Consider the following 17,183-nt stretch of genomic DNA (forward strand, 5'->3'; position numbering starts at 1 on the left):
ATGTGTTCACTATAATATATACCCTTCAAAAATATCAAAAATTTATGTCATGCTTGACAAATATAGAATTTTGTAGGATGTATCTTTTTGAATCAATATTTTGCATCCTCCTGTTAATATTACAGAAAAAGGTGCCTCTCAAGTACATACTCTGATATGTAGATATTGCTTATCTTCATACTATGTAGATATTGCTTATCTTCATACTATGTAGATATTGCTTATCTTCATACTATGTAGATATTGCTTATCTTCATACTATGTAGATATTGCTTATCTTCATACTACAAGTAGACTTCTGATACTCTTCTATACATACCTATTGTATAAGCATTAGTAATAAAATGATATATAAATATCACTTATTCAGCATTACATACTTGTTATCTGAGTGATCTACTATAATATAAAGAAATCCAACCCATAGCACAGTAAACTGATATAACAGATTAATAGAATCTGTCACCCCCTTGCATGGGAGATAGGGTTGAGATCACCTCGCCTTAAATGGGGTGAATGAATAAAAGAATCTGTTACCCCCTTGCATGCGAGATAGGGTTGAGATCACCTCGCCTTAAATGGGGTGAATGAATAAAAGAATCTGTTACCCCCTTGCATGCGAGATAGGGTTGAGATCACCTCGCCTTAAATGGGGTGAATGATTATTTTTCTGATACCTATTTGAGCTGGTGCACATGTTTTTATCTCGATTGTTGACTTGACATTATTGAATGGTTGTGACATCATACCATTATCCTTGCAAGGAAATTCCCCATCTACCCTACATTATTACAAGGAAATCTCACCCCATTCAAAGTGTGGATATACCTGTCTTGGATAAGAGAAAAATGGATACTTCTCCACTCACCTGCATGAATGGTTATCTAAAAGTCTGAGGGTTATGACTGGTTGTCATAAACATTTACTGTAATAAAGTGTAATTCTGCCATACAATGCAATGCATACATGTGTCTTTACATATAGTACATACACAGTGTAGAACATCTTTTACTAATATAATGTAACATATACTGATTAAATGCCTGCCATTTATGATGTGGACAAGTAAAACAAATAAAAAGGATTGTGACATCTGCCAAAGGTTTAGTACAATGTACAAAGACTCATTGTGAGACCAGATCGTTTTGGTGATACAGTGAAAACAGCACCAATATGCCAGAATGTCCTCTGATGATAGATCTTGGGAATGTCTGCCAGCCTGTGATGACTAGTATCTCAAGCTCGATATTACCATGTCATGGTGATGTATTTAATTAAAACAATAGCTTTTAAACATTCTACATTGTATGTAAACATGATATACTAAAGATACGTACATGCATCTGAAACATGCAACAGAATTTGGACATGTTAATATCATAAACTATTTAAATGATAAACCCATTCCCACTGGTAAAATTCATCATATACATAATGAACACATTCCCACTGGTAAAATTCATCATATACTTACACATAATGAACACATTCTCACTGGTAAAATTCATTATATACTTACACATAATGAACACATTCTCACTGGTAAAATTCATCATATACTTACACATAATGAACACATTCTCACTGGTAAAATTCATCATATACTTACACATAATGAACACATTCTCACTGGTACAATTCATCATATACTTAATGAACACAATCTCACTGGTAAAATTCATCATATACTTAATGAACACATTCTCACTGGTAAAATTCATCATATACTTAATGAACACATTCTCACTGGTAAAATTCATCATATACATAATGAACACATTCTCACTGGTAAAATTCATCATATACTTACACATAATGAACACATTCCCACTGGTAAAATTCATCATATACTTAATTAACACATTCCCACTGGTAAAATTCATCATATACATAATGAACACATTCTCACTGGTAAAATTCATCATATACATAATGAACACATTCCCACTGGTAAAATTCATCATATACATAATGAACACATTCTCACTGGTAAAATTCATCATATACATAATGAACACATTCCCACTGGTAAAATTCATCATATACTTACACATAATGAACACATTCTCACTGGTAAAATTCATCATATACATAATGAACACATTCCCACTGGTAAAATTCATCATATACATAATGAACACATTCTCACTGGTAAAATTCATCATATACATAATGAACACATTCCCACTGGTAAAATTCATCATATACTTAATTAACACATTCCCACTGGTAAAATTCATCATATACATAATGAACACATTCTCACTGGTAAAATTCATCATATACTTAATTAACACATTCCCACTGGTAAAAATAACTGTATACCCATTTCTACAAGTGAAAAACATACATCAGTACATACTCATTCTTAGATCTTTACTAGTTACAGTGAAGAAAAGTTTGATTACTTAATCATCAACTCATGTGAATCCTATATTTTATCTAATTATCACCCTTTGATGTAGTGTTTGTTTACCATATCCTCAGCAACAACAAAAACTTTTTCCATGTATAGATTCTGTATATGTAATAAGCACATTAGGGAAAATAAAATGTTTCACATTTCAACTTACTTTTTTGAACAAAAGAGGATCTTGACACCACTGTGTATGATCATTAAAAATTTCATGTTTTTCTTCTTACCTCTTTATTTCTCTTAATAACACAAATTTTAGAATTCTTCTTCCAAATAGCAATAATAACCTTAAAATGTCAAATCCAATATGGTGGTCTGTCGGCCATTTTATTATTCTGATCAATTCTGAACTGGACAATGCACAACAAGGCTAGAAAACAAAGACAACCTATAGATGAAATTTGAAAAATATCCATTCTACATGATAAAACAACAACAAATTTTCATTGTCAAAACCCAAGATGGCCGTCTGTCAGTAACTTTGTTTTTCTGATCAGTCCTTTGGGACCAAAGGAAACCTTCATATACATTGTGAGAAATATCCATCTAGTGTTTCTCAAGAAATATCCATAATAAGAAGGACTGAAAAAAATGGACCACTGATATAAGGTGATTTAAACAGCCCACCATCTAATGATTAGGGGCTAGAAAAGGTGATTGGAGCTTGTTTCCTAAAATAACACACATAACTGGAACTATTAAGGTGTGAAACGTACAGATCCATTGGTCTGATATCATTGGCTGAAAGATTTGTAGCAGGATAAGAAAATTTCATCCTATTGTCATACATATAGGACAATTAAAATTCAAATGTTGATTAGCATTTGGTATGGAAGGATACATTTGTGATGGACATTGTGTAAGAAATGATTTGGCCCCTACAGAGGTAAAGCAGATTATGCTTACAGCTCTAAAAGAATCTTATACATTTAGGAATCAAACAAGGCACTTAATACACAGTTCAGTAACAGTGATCATGTCAATAATTATACAGCAATCTCTATGATGTTTCTGGTAACTTTGACAGTACAACATTAAGGCTACAAAGTAAATTGATCTAATATTTATACCTTATGAAAACAGAGATGACAGAGAGTAAGGTGTGTTTAACAACAATGACCTTGACTTTTGTGTGTCAAGGTACATTCACAATTTCGGTCATTCATATAAAAAATCACAGCTTTCGTGATCATGTACTTGTATTGAATTTATGATTAAAATACAATTAGATTGTAATAAACAACATAAAAACTTAATGACCTGATATCAGAAGGAATAAATGTATCATTAGTTATTTTTGCAGTGATGATATTAAACACATATTTAAAAACATGTATATAAGATTTGATCATTTTGAAAGAATATCACAAAAATTTTACGTTTGAAAATAACCAACAATACAGTAGTAGAAATCAAACCATTTACACTGATACAACGTTGTAGTTGCACTCATCTCTTTTTAGCAAAATAAGGTGTAAGATTATGAATCAATTGTAAATCAGTAAAACTAATGTACATATGTGTTATATCACAGGAACCTTCCACATTTTGTAACAATTTACTAAAATAGATCCTATTGGAGCAAACATCAATTAAAGTGTAAACAGCAGCATTATAAGTAATATACATCAGCTGATTTGGTCATCTTTGACCAGTACTGTATCAAGTCCATTACGATCTATACACACTTGTACCTGGGCCAGGATGCCCTTTAGACGCCTGTCAAGAGCTCCATAGTGATACTTCCACAGAACTGGACTGATAGGATCCTGGTTCAGGATTTTCCGCAGGACCTCAGAGAGGACCCCATCCTGTAGGATCAGTAACCTCTGCCAGGTCCTGAAACGGATCCTAAATTAAAAAAAAAAAAAATAATGATTTAATACTTAATGAAAATACATGTAATAACAAGAAATGATAGCAATATATTACACATAACCTGAAGTCCAAAGGACTTTTCAGTCATCCAAATGAATCTTTAACTTTTGTTATCCTAAAATGAACTCTCTTTGAAAACGGGATGTAAAACAAGAATAAAAAGTGTGATGAAGATTTCTCATTTTAGCTCAAGTGTCAGTATACACTTGAAACAGAAACACAATTTATCTAGAGCATCTTGATGTCTACATCTTATTGGGTAGACACTATAATCCTTGCCTTATAAGATTAAGTTTAGTTTAGACAAAATCCATCAATAATTTGATTGAAACATTAACACTTTTGAGAAAGCTGTGGAAGACTAAGGTTGATGTCAGATTCTGGTTAGGTCTAGTACAAGTTGTCTTGTTTTTATTGATTTACAGATCTAGACTGAGAGATTATTCTAAACTTTGCTGTTAACAGGTCAAAATACCAACCTGCAACACTGGTAAAGAGGCGCCAGTATGGATTCCTCATCTTTGAAAGGATTACCAAAACTGTAAAACAAATATATCAAAAGAATGTGTTTTTAAATCTCTGCGGTTTTATGAATCAGAAGAATATTAATAAAAAAGCAATTGGACAATAGCAGGTTTATAACTGTTTATAAAAATCAAACCAATGATTACAGTCATGAATAAATCCTTCAATTTCAACAAAGCAATGGTTAGACTTTTAATAAAACAATGTTATGAATGCATTGTATAATGAAGTAATGATTGCACCAAAAAGAAGACAATACAGATGTATGATTTGGCTAATATAAAGCAATGATTAGGCTAGTGCTAGGCACTGACTGGGATAATAAAAGACAATGTATAAGTATTATTGGAATAAAACAAGGCAAGGTTCAACAACGTTATGATTGGACCAACTTAAGGAAAGGAATGGGCTTTTTTGGGCTTATTTCTAACAATTATTGGGCTAACATAAGCCAAGGATTGGACCCAATTTTGGCAATGATTAGGCTAATAAGGCAATGATTGGATGAACATCAAGCAATGATCAGACAAACAAGGCAGATAAATAAATCAAATGATTGAACTAACAAGGCAATGACTGGACAAACAAGACAATGGTTGAACCAGCTAAAGGCAATGATTGAACTAACAAGGCCATGATTGAACTAACAAGGCAATGACTGGACAAACAAGACAATGATTGAACTAACAAGGCAATGATTGGACACATTAATTAGGTAATGATTGAACTAACAATGCAATGATTGGACAAACAAGACAATGGTTGAACCAGCTACAGGCAATGATTGGACTAAGAAGGCAATGATTGAACTAACAAGGCATGATCTCATAGTGATAAAATTTTACAGCTATATCAATTAAGTCCAGCAGCCTTGGACCGCTCCTGTACATGTCTAACCTATCATCTACACACAGTGTATAATATCCATACACACACACAGTGTGAACATCTCTGTAAACAGGGTATGATCCCTACATACAGTGTATAATATCCATCTACACACAGTGTGATCTCTGTAAACAGGGTATGATCCCTACACACAGTGTGATCTCTGTAAACAGGGTATGATCCCTACATACAGTGTATAATATCCATACACACAGTGTGATCTCTGTAAACAGGGTATGATCCCTACATACAGTGTATAATATCCCTACACACAGTGTGATCTCTGTAAACAGGGTATGATCCCTACACACAGTGTATAATATCCATACATACAGTGTATAATATCCCTACACTCATTGTGATCTCTGTACACACAGTGTGATCTCTGTAAACAGGGTACACACATGATCCCTACACACAGTGTGTGTATACACACAATATCCTACACACAGTGTGATCTCTGTAAACAGGGTATGATCCCTACACACAGTGTATAATATCCCTACACACAGTGTGATCTCTGTAAACAGGGTATGATCCCTACACACAGTGTATAATATCCATACACACAGTGTGATCTCTGTAAACAGGGTATGATCCCTACATACAGTGTATAATATCCATACACACAGTGTGATCTCTGTAAACAGGGTATGATCCCTACATACAGTGTGATCTCTGTAAACAGGGTATGATCCCTACACACAGTGTATAATATCCACACAGTGTGATCTCTGTAAACAGGGTATATCAACACACAGTGTGATCTCTGTAAACAGGGTATGATCCCTACACACAGTGTATAATATCCATACACACAGTGTGATCTCTGTAAACAGGGTATGATCCCTACACACAGTGTATAATATCCCTACACACAGTGTATAATATCCATACACACAGTGTGATCTCTGTAAACAGGGTATGATCCCTACACACAGTGTATAATATCCATACACACAGTGTGATCTCTGTATGATCCCTACACACAGTGTGATCTCTGTAAACAGGGTATGATCCCTACATACAGTGTATAATATCCATACACACAGTGTGATCTCTGTAAACAGGGTATGATCCCTACACACAGTGTGATCTCTGTAAACAGGGTATGATCCCTACACACAGTGTATAATATCCATACACACAGTGTGATCTCTGTAAACAGGGTATGATCCCTACACACAGTGTGATCTCTGTAAACAGGGTATGATACACACAGTGTATAATATCCTACACACAGTGTACACACAGTGTGATCTACACACAGTGTGTAAGTGTACATATATCCCTACACACAGTGTGATCTCTGTAAACAGGGTATGATCCCTACACACAGTGTGATCTCTGTAAACAGGGTATGATCCCTACACACAGTGTATAATATCCATACATACAGTGTATAATATCCATACACACAGTGTGATCTCTGTAAACAGGGTATGATCCCTACATACAGTGTATAATATCCATACACACAGTGTGATCTCTGTAAACAGGGTATGATCCCTACACACAGTGTATAATATCCATACACACAGTGTGATCTCTGTAAACAGGGTATGATCCCTACATACAGTGTATAATATCCATACACACAGTGTGATCTCTGTAAACAGGGTATGATCCCTACACACAGTGTATAATATCCATACACACAGTGTGATCTCTGTAAACAGGGTATGATCCCTACATACAGTGTATAATATCCATACACACAGTGTGATCTCTGTAAACAGGGTATGATCCCTACACACAGTGTATAATATCCATACACACAGTGTGATCTCTGTAAACAGGGTGTATAATATCCATACACACAGTGTGATCTCTGTAAACAGGGTATGATCCCTACACACAGTGTATAATATCCATACACACAGTGTGATCTCTGTAAACAGGGTATGATCCCTACACACAGTGTATAATATCCATACACACAGTGTGAACACACTGAAACAGGGTATGATCCCTACACACAGTGTATAATATCCATACACACAGTGTGATCTCTGTAAACAGGGTATGATCCCTACACACAGTGTATAATATCCATACACACAGTGTGATCTCTGTAAACAGGGTATGATCCCTACATACAGTGTATAATATCCATACACACAGTGTGATCTCTGTAAACAGGGTATGATCCCTACACACAGTGTGTGTATAATATCCATACACACAGTGTGATCTCTGTAAACAGGGTATGATCCCTACACACAGTGTATAATATCCATACACACAGTGTGATCTCTGTAAACAGGGTCCCTACACACAGTGTATAATATCCTACACACAGTGTGTAAACAGGGTATGATCTACACACAGTGTGATCTCTGTAAACAGGGTATGATCCCTACACACAGTGTATAATATCCATACTCACATGTGATCTCTGTAAACAGGGTATGATCCCTACACACAGTGTATAATATCCCTACACACAGTGTGACACAGTGTATAATATCTCTACACACAGTGTGATCTCTGTAAACAGGGTATGATCCCTACACACAGTGTGATCTCTGTAAATAGGGTATGATCCCTACACACAGTGTGATCTCTGTAAATAGGGTATGATCCCTACACACAGTGTATCCATACACACAGTGTGATCATACACACAGTGTGATCTCTGTAAACAGGGTACACACATGATCTGTAAACCTACACACAGTGTATAATATACACACCATACACACAGTGTGATCTCTGTAAACAGGTTCTTATCCATACACACAGTGTGATCTCTGTAAACAGGGTATGATCCCTACATACAGTGTGATCTCTGTAAACAGGGTATGATCCCTACACACAGTGTATAATATCCATACACACAGTGTGATCTCTGTAAACAGGGTATGATCCCTACATACAGTGTATAATATCTCTACACACAGTGTGATCTCTGTAAACAGGGTATGATCTCTGTAAACAGGGTATGATCCCTACACACAGTGTATAATATCCCTACATACAGTGTATAATATCCATACACACAGTGTGATCTCTGTAAACAGGGTATGATCCCTACATACAGTGTATAATATCCATACACACAGTGTGATCTCTGTAAACAGGTTATGATCCCTACACACAACAATATCTCTACACACAGTGTGATCTCTGTAAACAGGGTATGATCCCTACACACAGTGTGATCTCTGTAAACAGGGTATGATCCCTACATACAGTGTATAATATCTCTACACACAGTGTGATCTCTGTAAACAGGGTATGATCCCTACATACAGTGTATAATATCTCTACACACATGTGATCTCTGTAAACAGGGTATGATCCCTACACACAGTGTGATCTCTGTAAACAGGGTATGATCCCTACACACAGTGTGATCTCTGTAAACAGGGTATGATCCCTACACACAGATCCCTACACACAGTGTGATCTCTGTAAACAGGGTATGATCCCTACACACAGTGTGATCTCTGTAAACAGGGTATGATCCCTACATACAGTGTATAATATCCATACACACAGTGTGATCTCTGTAAACAGGGTATGATACACACAGTGTATCTCTACACACAATATCCTACACACAGTGTGATCTCTGTAAACAGGGTATCCATACACACAGTGTGATCTCTGTAAACAGTACATACAGTGTATAATATCCATACACACAGTGTGATCTCTGTAAACAGGGTATGATCCCTACATACAGTGTATAATATCCATACACACAGTGTGATCTCTGTAAACAGGGTATGATCCCTACATACAGTGTATAATATCTCTACACACAGTGTGATCTCTGTAAACAGGGTATGATCCCTACAGTGTATAATATCTCTACACACAGTGTGATCTCTGTAAACAGGGTATGATCCCTACACACAGTGTATAATATCCATACATACAGTGTGATCTCTGTAAACAGGGTATGATCCCTACACACAGTGTGATCTCTGTAAACAGGGTATGATCCCTACACACAGTGTGATCTCTGTAAACAGGGTATGATCCCTACACACAGTGTATAATATCCATACACACAGTGTGATCTCTGTAAACAGGGTATGATCCCTACACACAGTGTGATCTCTGTAAACAGGGTATGATCCCTACATACAGTGTATAATATCCCTACACACAGTGTGATCTCTGTAAACAGGGTATGATCCCTACACACAGTGTATAATATCCATACACACAGTGTGATCTCTGTAAACAGGGTATGATCCCTACACACAGTGTGATCTCTGTACACACAGTGTGATCTCTGTAAACAGGGTATGATCCCCACATACAGGGTATAATATCCCTACACACAGTGTATAATATCTCTACACACAGTGTGATCTCTGTAAATAGGGTATGATCCCTACATACAGTGTATAATATCCATACACACAGTGTGATCTCTGTAAACAGGGTATGATCCCTACACACAGTGTGATCTCTGTAAACAGGGTATGATCCCTACACACAGTGTATAATATCCATACTCACATGTGATCTCTGTAAACAGGGTATGATCCCTACACACAGTGTGATCTCTGTAAACAGGGTATGATCCCTACACACAGTGTATAATATCCATACACACATGTCTGTAAACAGGGTGATCCCTACACACATCTCTGTGTATATCCCTAGATCCATACACACAGTGTGATCTCTGTAAACAGGGTATGATCCCTACACACAGTGTATAATATCCATACACACAGTGTGATCTCTGTAAACAGGGTATGATCCCTACACACAGTGTATAATATCCATACTCACATGTGATCTCTGTAAACAGGGTATGATCCCTACACACAGTGTATAATATCCATACACACAGTGTGATCTCTGTAAACAGGGTATGATCCCTACATACAGTGTATAATATCCATACACACAGTGTGATAATATCCATACACACAGTGTGATCTCTGTAAACAGGGTATGATCCCTACACACAGTGTGATCTCTGTAAACAGGGTATGATCCCTACACACAGTGTGATCTCTGTAAACAGGGTATGATCCCTACACACATACAGTATGATCTCTGTCCATGGTGTGATCTCTGTACACAGGGAATGATCTCTGTTCTATATATGAATTGTCTAAATAACCTATGTGGTACCCTGTAATACAGGTGATTGTTTTAGTTATTATAGTTGTCTTTTATTCGTGTCCATTCGCATAAGCATCGGCTACTTTTGTTTTGTCAAATGTATATATATAGTAGGCCCGGAATAGGCATACTATTGTTGTTGGTTACATATTGTACTGGACAATGACTGACCACTTGACCTGTGACATGCGCTGTTCAATTCTATCTTCCTTTTCCCGCCTAACCTTTCTCTACTTTATTACTTCTGATTTTGGGCTCGAACTGGAAAGATATGTTTTGTTCTCATCTTACATTACTTGATGTCCGTCGTGCCATACACGGGGGATTTCTAAAGCTGTGAATGTACGGTAAATATGTAATGACATCGTATGGTTCAGTTGGTTATTGAAGAAAAGAAACCCCTAAATTCCGACTGTTCTACACCTACATATACCAGTAAAGACAGTATATAGTCTACATTTGTATAGTTTACACATGAATGTGTCATAAACTTGTCTTTTACTGTCAAAATGGGAATCATATTACACGTTTGTGTGCTTTTAATTAGTTTAGCAATATCACTAGTGCAGGTAATAGTTAATCAATATTTAACAAGCCAGATGATTAAATGTACTAACTGTGATCTTGTGTATGGCATTGATGCTCTGAGCCGTGTATGTTTACATCATACTCCAGGGTGATACCAGATAACAACAGAATGAGCATGTCTTTATCTATTATAGTGGTATCATGTTAGACTGATGTTGATTGAGAACCTTGAGTGATTCCATGTGATGGCCATCCCTCTTGAATTATTGATAAAAAAGATGAAACGGGATATGTTGTAAAAACTATTAGAATCATTCAACAGACTATAGTGTAAAAGAGAACTTATATGATGAGAATCTGAAATCTATATACAATGAACAAGTAAGTGACACACACTATAGATATGCTTAAATACTTATTATAAAATGATACGATAAAGTTTGTTATGTACTTGGCCCTTGTTTTGACCCTTTCACCCTTGTTATAACTGGTCATTACCAGATATTTCACCTCAAGAGGTTGGCAATATTAATATGGTTAAAGATAACATATTCATTTCTCTGGTTCTATGGTTTACATCTAAACTGTAAAGACAAGTAGAAATTCAGTCAAACTAAAAATCTACTAGCGACCTTGACCTTGGTTTACTGGTGACAATGAAGATGTTGAAATCCCACTCTCTCCCATCACTTCCCATTTTCCCCTCCTCATTTTCCTATCTTTTCTCATCAGCTAAAAAGCCATAATAGTGGACATAAAACCTGTTCAATAGATAAATAAAGATATTGAAACAGAGGTGTTGAATGGTAGGCAAACGGATGGATGAACGGAGGGACAGGCAAACTGACACCAATGCACTGTGATTACCATAGGACAGCCTTGTTTTATGTAGGACATCTGATTGCAGGCTTCTGCTTTTATGGTCCTTTAGCCTTTCAGCACACAAGTATTCTTCATAACAAACATGTTTACAGTGTACATAAGTTACCAACCTGGCCTTGTACTCTCTGTAAGTACGCTTCCATGGGTGGTTGTGATTAAATAATTCATATGTGGAAGGAAGCCACAACATAACAACTCCCTCCATTATATCGCCGTCCCCACACACACCCGTCGACTCACCCCGACAATAATGACACATTCCATAAAAACAGGTGTTGTTTCCTAAAACAAAAAAAAGGAAATTAGAGCAGGCATCACTCCTCATTCTCACTTTATCTGTGTTCACCATGCATCATGTCTCGGGGTAGACATCAGTTTTAGCAATGACGGCACTCCTCCCATCAAGTTCTGTGTATTATCAGATTTGAATACAAATTACAGTGCTGATTACTGTATACCAAGAAACAGTTGTTCAGATATTCTTTTACCTTTGTAGAAAACTATTCATTGTTGCCTAGTCTTTAATTCACCTTTCTGATACAGGTACATGTACTATGTAACATCTGTTTCGACCTAAACTTGTCCATTTCTTGCCCTTATCCTATTGACAAAAGGGTGAAAGTTTCCCAGTATCACAGTACTTATAGACACAGGTAATAGAGATATTGTAGTAAAGAAAAATATTGTAAGATGAATTTGGACCTCTTACTCTGTATATAAAATTAGATAACAAAAAGATATGGCAATCACATTTAAAAGACTTACAACTTTTGACATTTGACCCTTAATTTTAATCTTTATCTTTAATTTACAGGATGGACCCAAAGTAATGCATGCACCAATTGTCTAACTTATAAAGACAAGCATAACTTAAAAGTTTAATTTCAAAGTAAACTCTTTTGGTAATAGTAAGGACAGTAGTATATAGGCCAGAAAAAGATTGACCTTTGACCCCATATTGTCCAAGATTGACCTTTGTTCTGATGTATCACACGCCATTTAGAAATGACAAGAACATCTAGCATTTAAATGTCTAAAATAATTTCTGATTTCCAGATTCTTTATCACACAGACTGTAGTATGTAGCTAGTGTTTTATCTTGGTACTTTATGTGTGCTTACCTCTGGTGAAGAAAGTGTTCTTTAGTCTGCTTGTGGCATATGGCAGAATCTCTGTTCTAAGGTTGATCCTCCGTCCAATCACTAAAGGAGTTCTGTTGAATTCCAATAACCTGTGTTTAAAAATACATACAGTCAGGGATTCAAAGGTTTTCAAGATCTCTGATAAAAGATTCATGGCCTTTATGTGTAAACTGACAAATACCAGAAGAGAAAAGGCCAATGGGCTGCACAGTCTTCTGACAATGAATACTTTAAGACCATCTATGTCTTGAACATTGTCATTTGGTTCCACATTTTCCTGCATTATTTTAAGAATTTGACTTGCCCAAGACATGACCAAATAAACAAGCAATCCCAATGTGTAGCATATATCTCCCTGCTCCTGGCTGTTGGCATGAAAAAAAATAGACATTTATGTAATTTATAGTAAGCTAATATGTTGATGTAGTGTAACGGAGGTCATTTTTCATCTCAATGCCTCCGCTAGGAATCGAACCCGGGACCCCTGGCTTACTAGTCTGACGCTCAACCAATCGAGCTAAAGAGAAGTTCTCTCTAGCCGAGTGGTATATTGCAGCTAGCATTTTACCAGGGTTACAGTAGTCTTTGTGTCTTCATTGTTGATGTTTAACAAGTCAGAATACCTTGCAAACGGTATAATACTATCAATAGCATAAGGCACATCTAGGATTAGGTCAATGACATTGTATCATTTATAATCTTTATAAATATTGAGGAATTAAGAAATAACATTCAAAGTCCTATACTGGTATAAACCGTCTGAAAATTTACCCCTGGGGTCATATGGGGGACTCTAGGAACTATGGTTATCATTACCCACTAAGATACCTCCAGTCAATACCACAGCTCTACATTGAAAAACTGGTTTACCTAGGGTTTTTCGCACTTTTCTACTATAGTTTTTAATCAAAACTGTAAAGAGTTTGTACAGAACCTTAAACTTACCAACTTTTCGGAATTTTCAAGTATTTGACCATTAACCTCAATGTTTCAGTTATGGTTATTGTTGCTTTATATCCTAGTAACAGCTTGGGTGTATAGAACCATTTAAGGACATGCCTGTCTTGGGTGGCGGAGGAATGCCAGGGCTCCCTGGCAAAAACCACTGATTTGCAGCCAGTACCTGGCAACTGGCCCCTGTAGGCCACAAACCCTAGTGATAAAGACAGTGAGACTCATTAACCACTCAGCCACTGCAGCCCAAACCTCAATGTTAACTTGATTTTGAGGGCATGTATCTAAATAAAGCATGTGACAAACCTGCAGCTAGTACATAGCAACTGCCTCAACTAGGCCTCAAACCCTAGTGATAAAGACAGTGAGACACCTTAACCACTCAGCCACTGCAGCCCAAACCTCAATGTTAACTAGATCTTGAGGGCATGTATCTAAATATAGCATGTGACAAAATTTAGCTTTCCATCTTACATTTACACTTGATATTTCATTGATCTACCTATGTTCTGATAATGAATTGGACCGTTAATCTAAAGGTGACCTTGAGTTTGAGGGAATGGACCAGAAATGGTACACTCAGTGACTTTCCCATCAACATGTACATGTATCCATGAAATTCCTTTGACATATCCTTAGCATGTCAGAAATTTTGGGCCTAGACAAGAAACTAAGATAGTCTAGAAGTTTAATGTGATGTGAAATTGACCTATCATCAGCTAATCAGCAATTTTACCCTGACCATACACCAAACTGATACTTATCCACTAACCGTCCTATATGGAAGGCAGCTACCTCTCCATTGTGTCTGTCCCAGCCCTCAAAAGGACCATCAGTGAAAATTGTTTCCCGAGAATACCTGTTACACAACAAAAACAAATTTTATTAATGTAAAAACCAAACCAAACCTTTTCTATAGAATAACTCAAAATTTATCATACAACAATCACAAATGTTAAACCGATTTAATGTTTCATCTTAATTCTACAATCATCATCACACAAACACGATTCTCCATAAAGTGCCAGTACCAATGGTCATATTTACCATTTAGGTTTGAAGATAATTCTTTGGCCGTCATTCACTTTCAAGGTAAGTTTAAGCTGGGTCCCTCTTCTGTTTACATCTGCTGACTGTATGCTTGCTTTGGTCATTGCATGAAGGACTGAACCTGCAATTTGAAGAGTTTCATTGTAATCACTTTTTCAAAATACAAAGCTTAACTCATTGTCATCAAATGTATTTGTCTTCACTGGTACATTTATATTTAGAATCATTCTGTCTTCTGTTAAGTCGTAAGTAGAAAGACAAACTAAGGATTTGAGATGATCTTGTGTTTCAAGTGTGTTGAAGAGTTACACATGACAGACGATACAATACCACCAGTTATAAATATATACTGTTATCAGAACTTATTGTTGGAGGTGACAGAACCGATAATTTTTCTATATCCTTGACTGGCGGAAATTTCCCTTCAGTCTGGCAGTAAGGCATCAACCTAGAGAATGACAGGTTGCTAAGTAAGTTTGATCCTTAGTGGTGGAAAAGTATATTTCACAAGATTACTGTCATAAATCAATTTTTAAAATTCATATGCGGTATCCATATTTACTTTAAATAGGAAATAAGTTTATCTTTGAGATCTTTCTTTATTCTAATGATTGTTTGGGCCGATAAAACTTAAAAAAAAAAAATTCCCTTGTTGATTTTCACATATTTTGGTCTAAAGTATCATTGATAAGTCTTAAAGGACATACTAGCTTAATAGGTACCTATAGTGTATCTATCACTAAACTCATACTTTGAAATAATACACCTATGTGTCTTATGTACATTGTTTATATGAATCAATGTAACTCCTTGCATGTAGAATACATGGTCAGTGTCTTAAATGTAAGCTGTGTTTTTGGTGATGATGAAGAAAGTTCAAATTGAAGAGCCTCTGACAAGCGACTTTTGTCTTTCTGTCTCGAGCCAAAATACAGTTTATATTTTAAGACATTAGCCATGTATTCTATTATTATTATTGAAACTTCAACCTTTTGTCATTCAATCTTCGTCAACTTGAACACCAAAGTAATTTGTACCACATGGAAATGCACATGTAGCCCTAAACTTCATTGGATAAAAGACCAATTTTATGAATTTTATTCATAACAACATATGAAATTGTTTTTTATAGTTATTTGTATTTTGAAATGCGATATTGAAGTAAATCAGAACGTGTTACACATGCTTAAATACAGCTGTTTTACCTCACTGCCAAATACAGCAAAACGATATATTGCCAATGTATTTTGACAATGGCAGTGCATTTGCTGGATATAAACGACTATCAATACTCTCTAATGGATGATAACATTACCAAATATGGTTAACCCTTACGAAACATTAGTAACTGTCAAACATTAACAGAGCAAGGGTGTATTTAGAGTGGTTACATAACAAATTGCCTCTAAGACTGAATCTAGATGCCCCTGTATCTAATGGTAGTATTAAGTTGTTAAGGTACATTTGATGAATGTGGGTGTATTGAGTGAAACAAGATAAGATGTAGACGATGCTGGAACACAGACACGTATCCTGTCAGAAAGTCACTGACAATCTGTACTAAATCAAACAACAGAGATGTTCTATAATAGTCTAAGTGCAGGAATCCTGATTTATACATGTTTGGCATTGCATCCTTTTGAAGAGGTTTAACTCCATTAGTCAATCTGTTCCTTGGGATGAACTTTTACCATTGTCATACTGTCATAACCCCCATTATATAAATTGTACAATGAACACATGTATAATAACAATGTTGTGAGTGACTCAATCAGTTCCCAATGTTTAATGGCAATAGATTTTACACAGCGGCTCCAAATTAT

At 36.0% G+C, this 17,183-nt stretch overlaps 1 protein-coding gene across 1 annotated transcript; it reads right to left on the bottom strand.

Annotated features, from left to right (window-relative positions):
• Positions 1-3,883: 3,883 nt before the first annotated feature.
• Positions 3,884-15,481, bottom strand: LOC132549841 (glycosaminoglycan xylosylkinase-like; the record flags this gene model as incomplete). The annotated part of the gene is made up of 6 exons (XM_060213814.1): positions 3,884-4,267; positions 4,774-4,833; positions 12,325-12,496; positions 13,336-13,445; positions 15,083-15,169; positions 15,358-15,481. Coding segments are annotated over 6 exons (776 nt in total), but the record flags the coding sequence as incomplete, so codon positions are not given.
• Between the last annotated feature and the right edge of the window lie 1,702 nt (positions 15,482-17,183).

The sequence above is a fragment of the Ylistrum balloti genome, unplaced genomic scaffold (assembly GCF_031769215.1).
Source record: "Ylistrum balloti isolate Yb309-2 unplaced genomic scaffold, AGI_CSIRO_Ybal_v1 Utg370078, whole genome shotgun sequence".
Taxonomy (NCBI): Eukaryota; Metazoa; Mollusca; class Bivalvia; order Pectinida; family Pectinidae; genus Ylistrum; species Ylistrum balloti.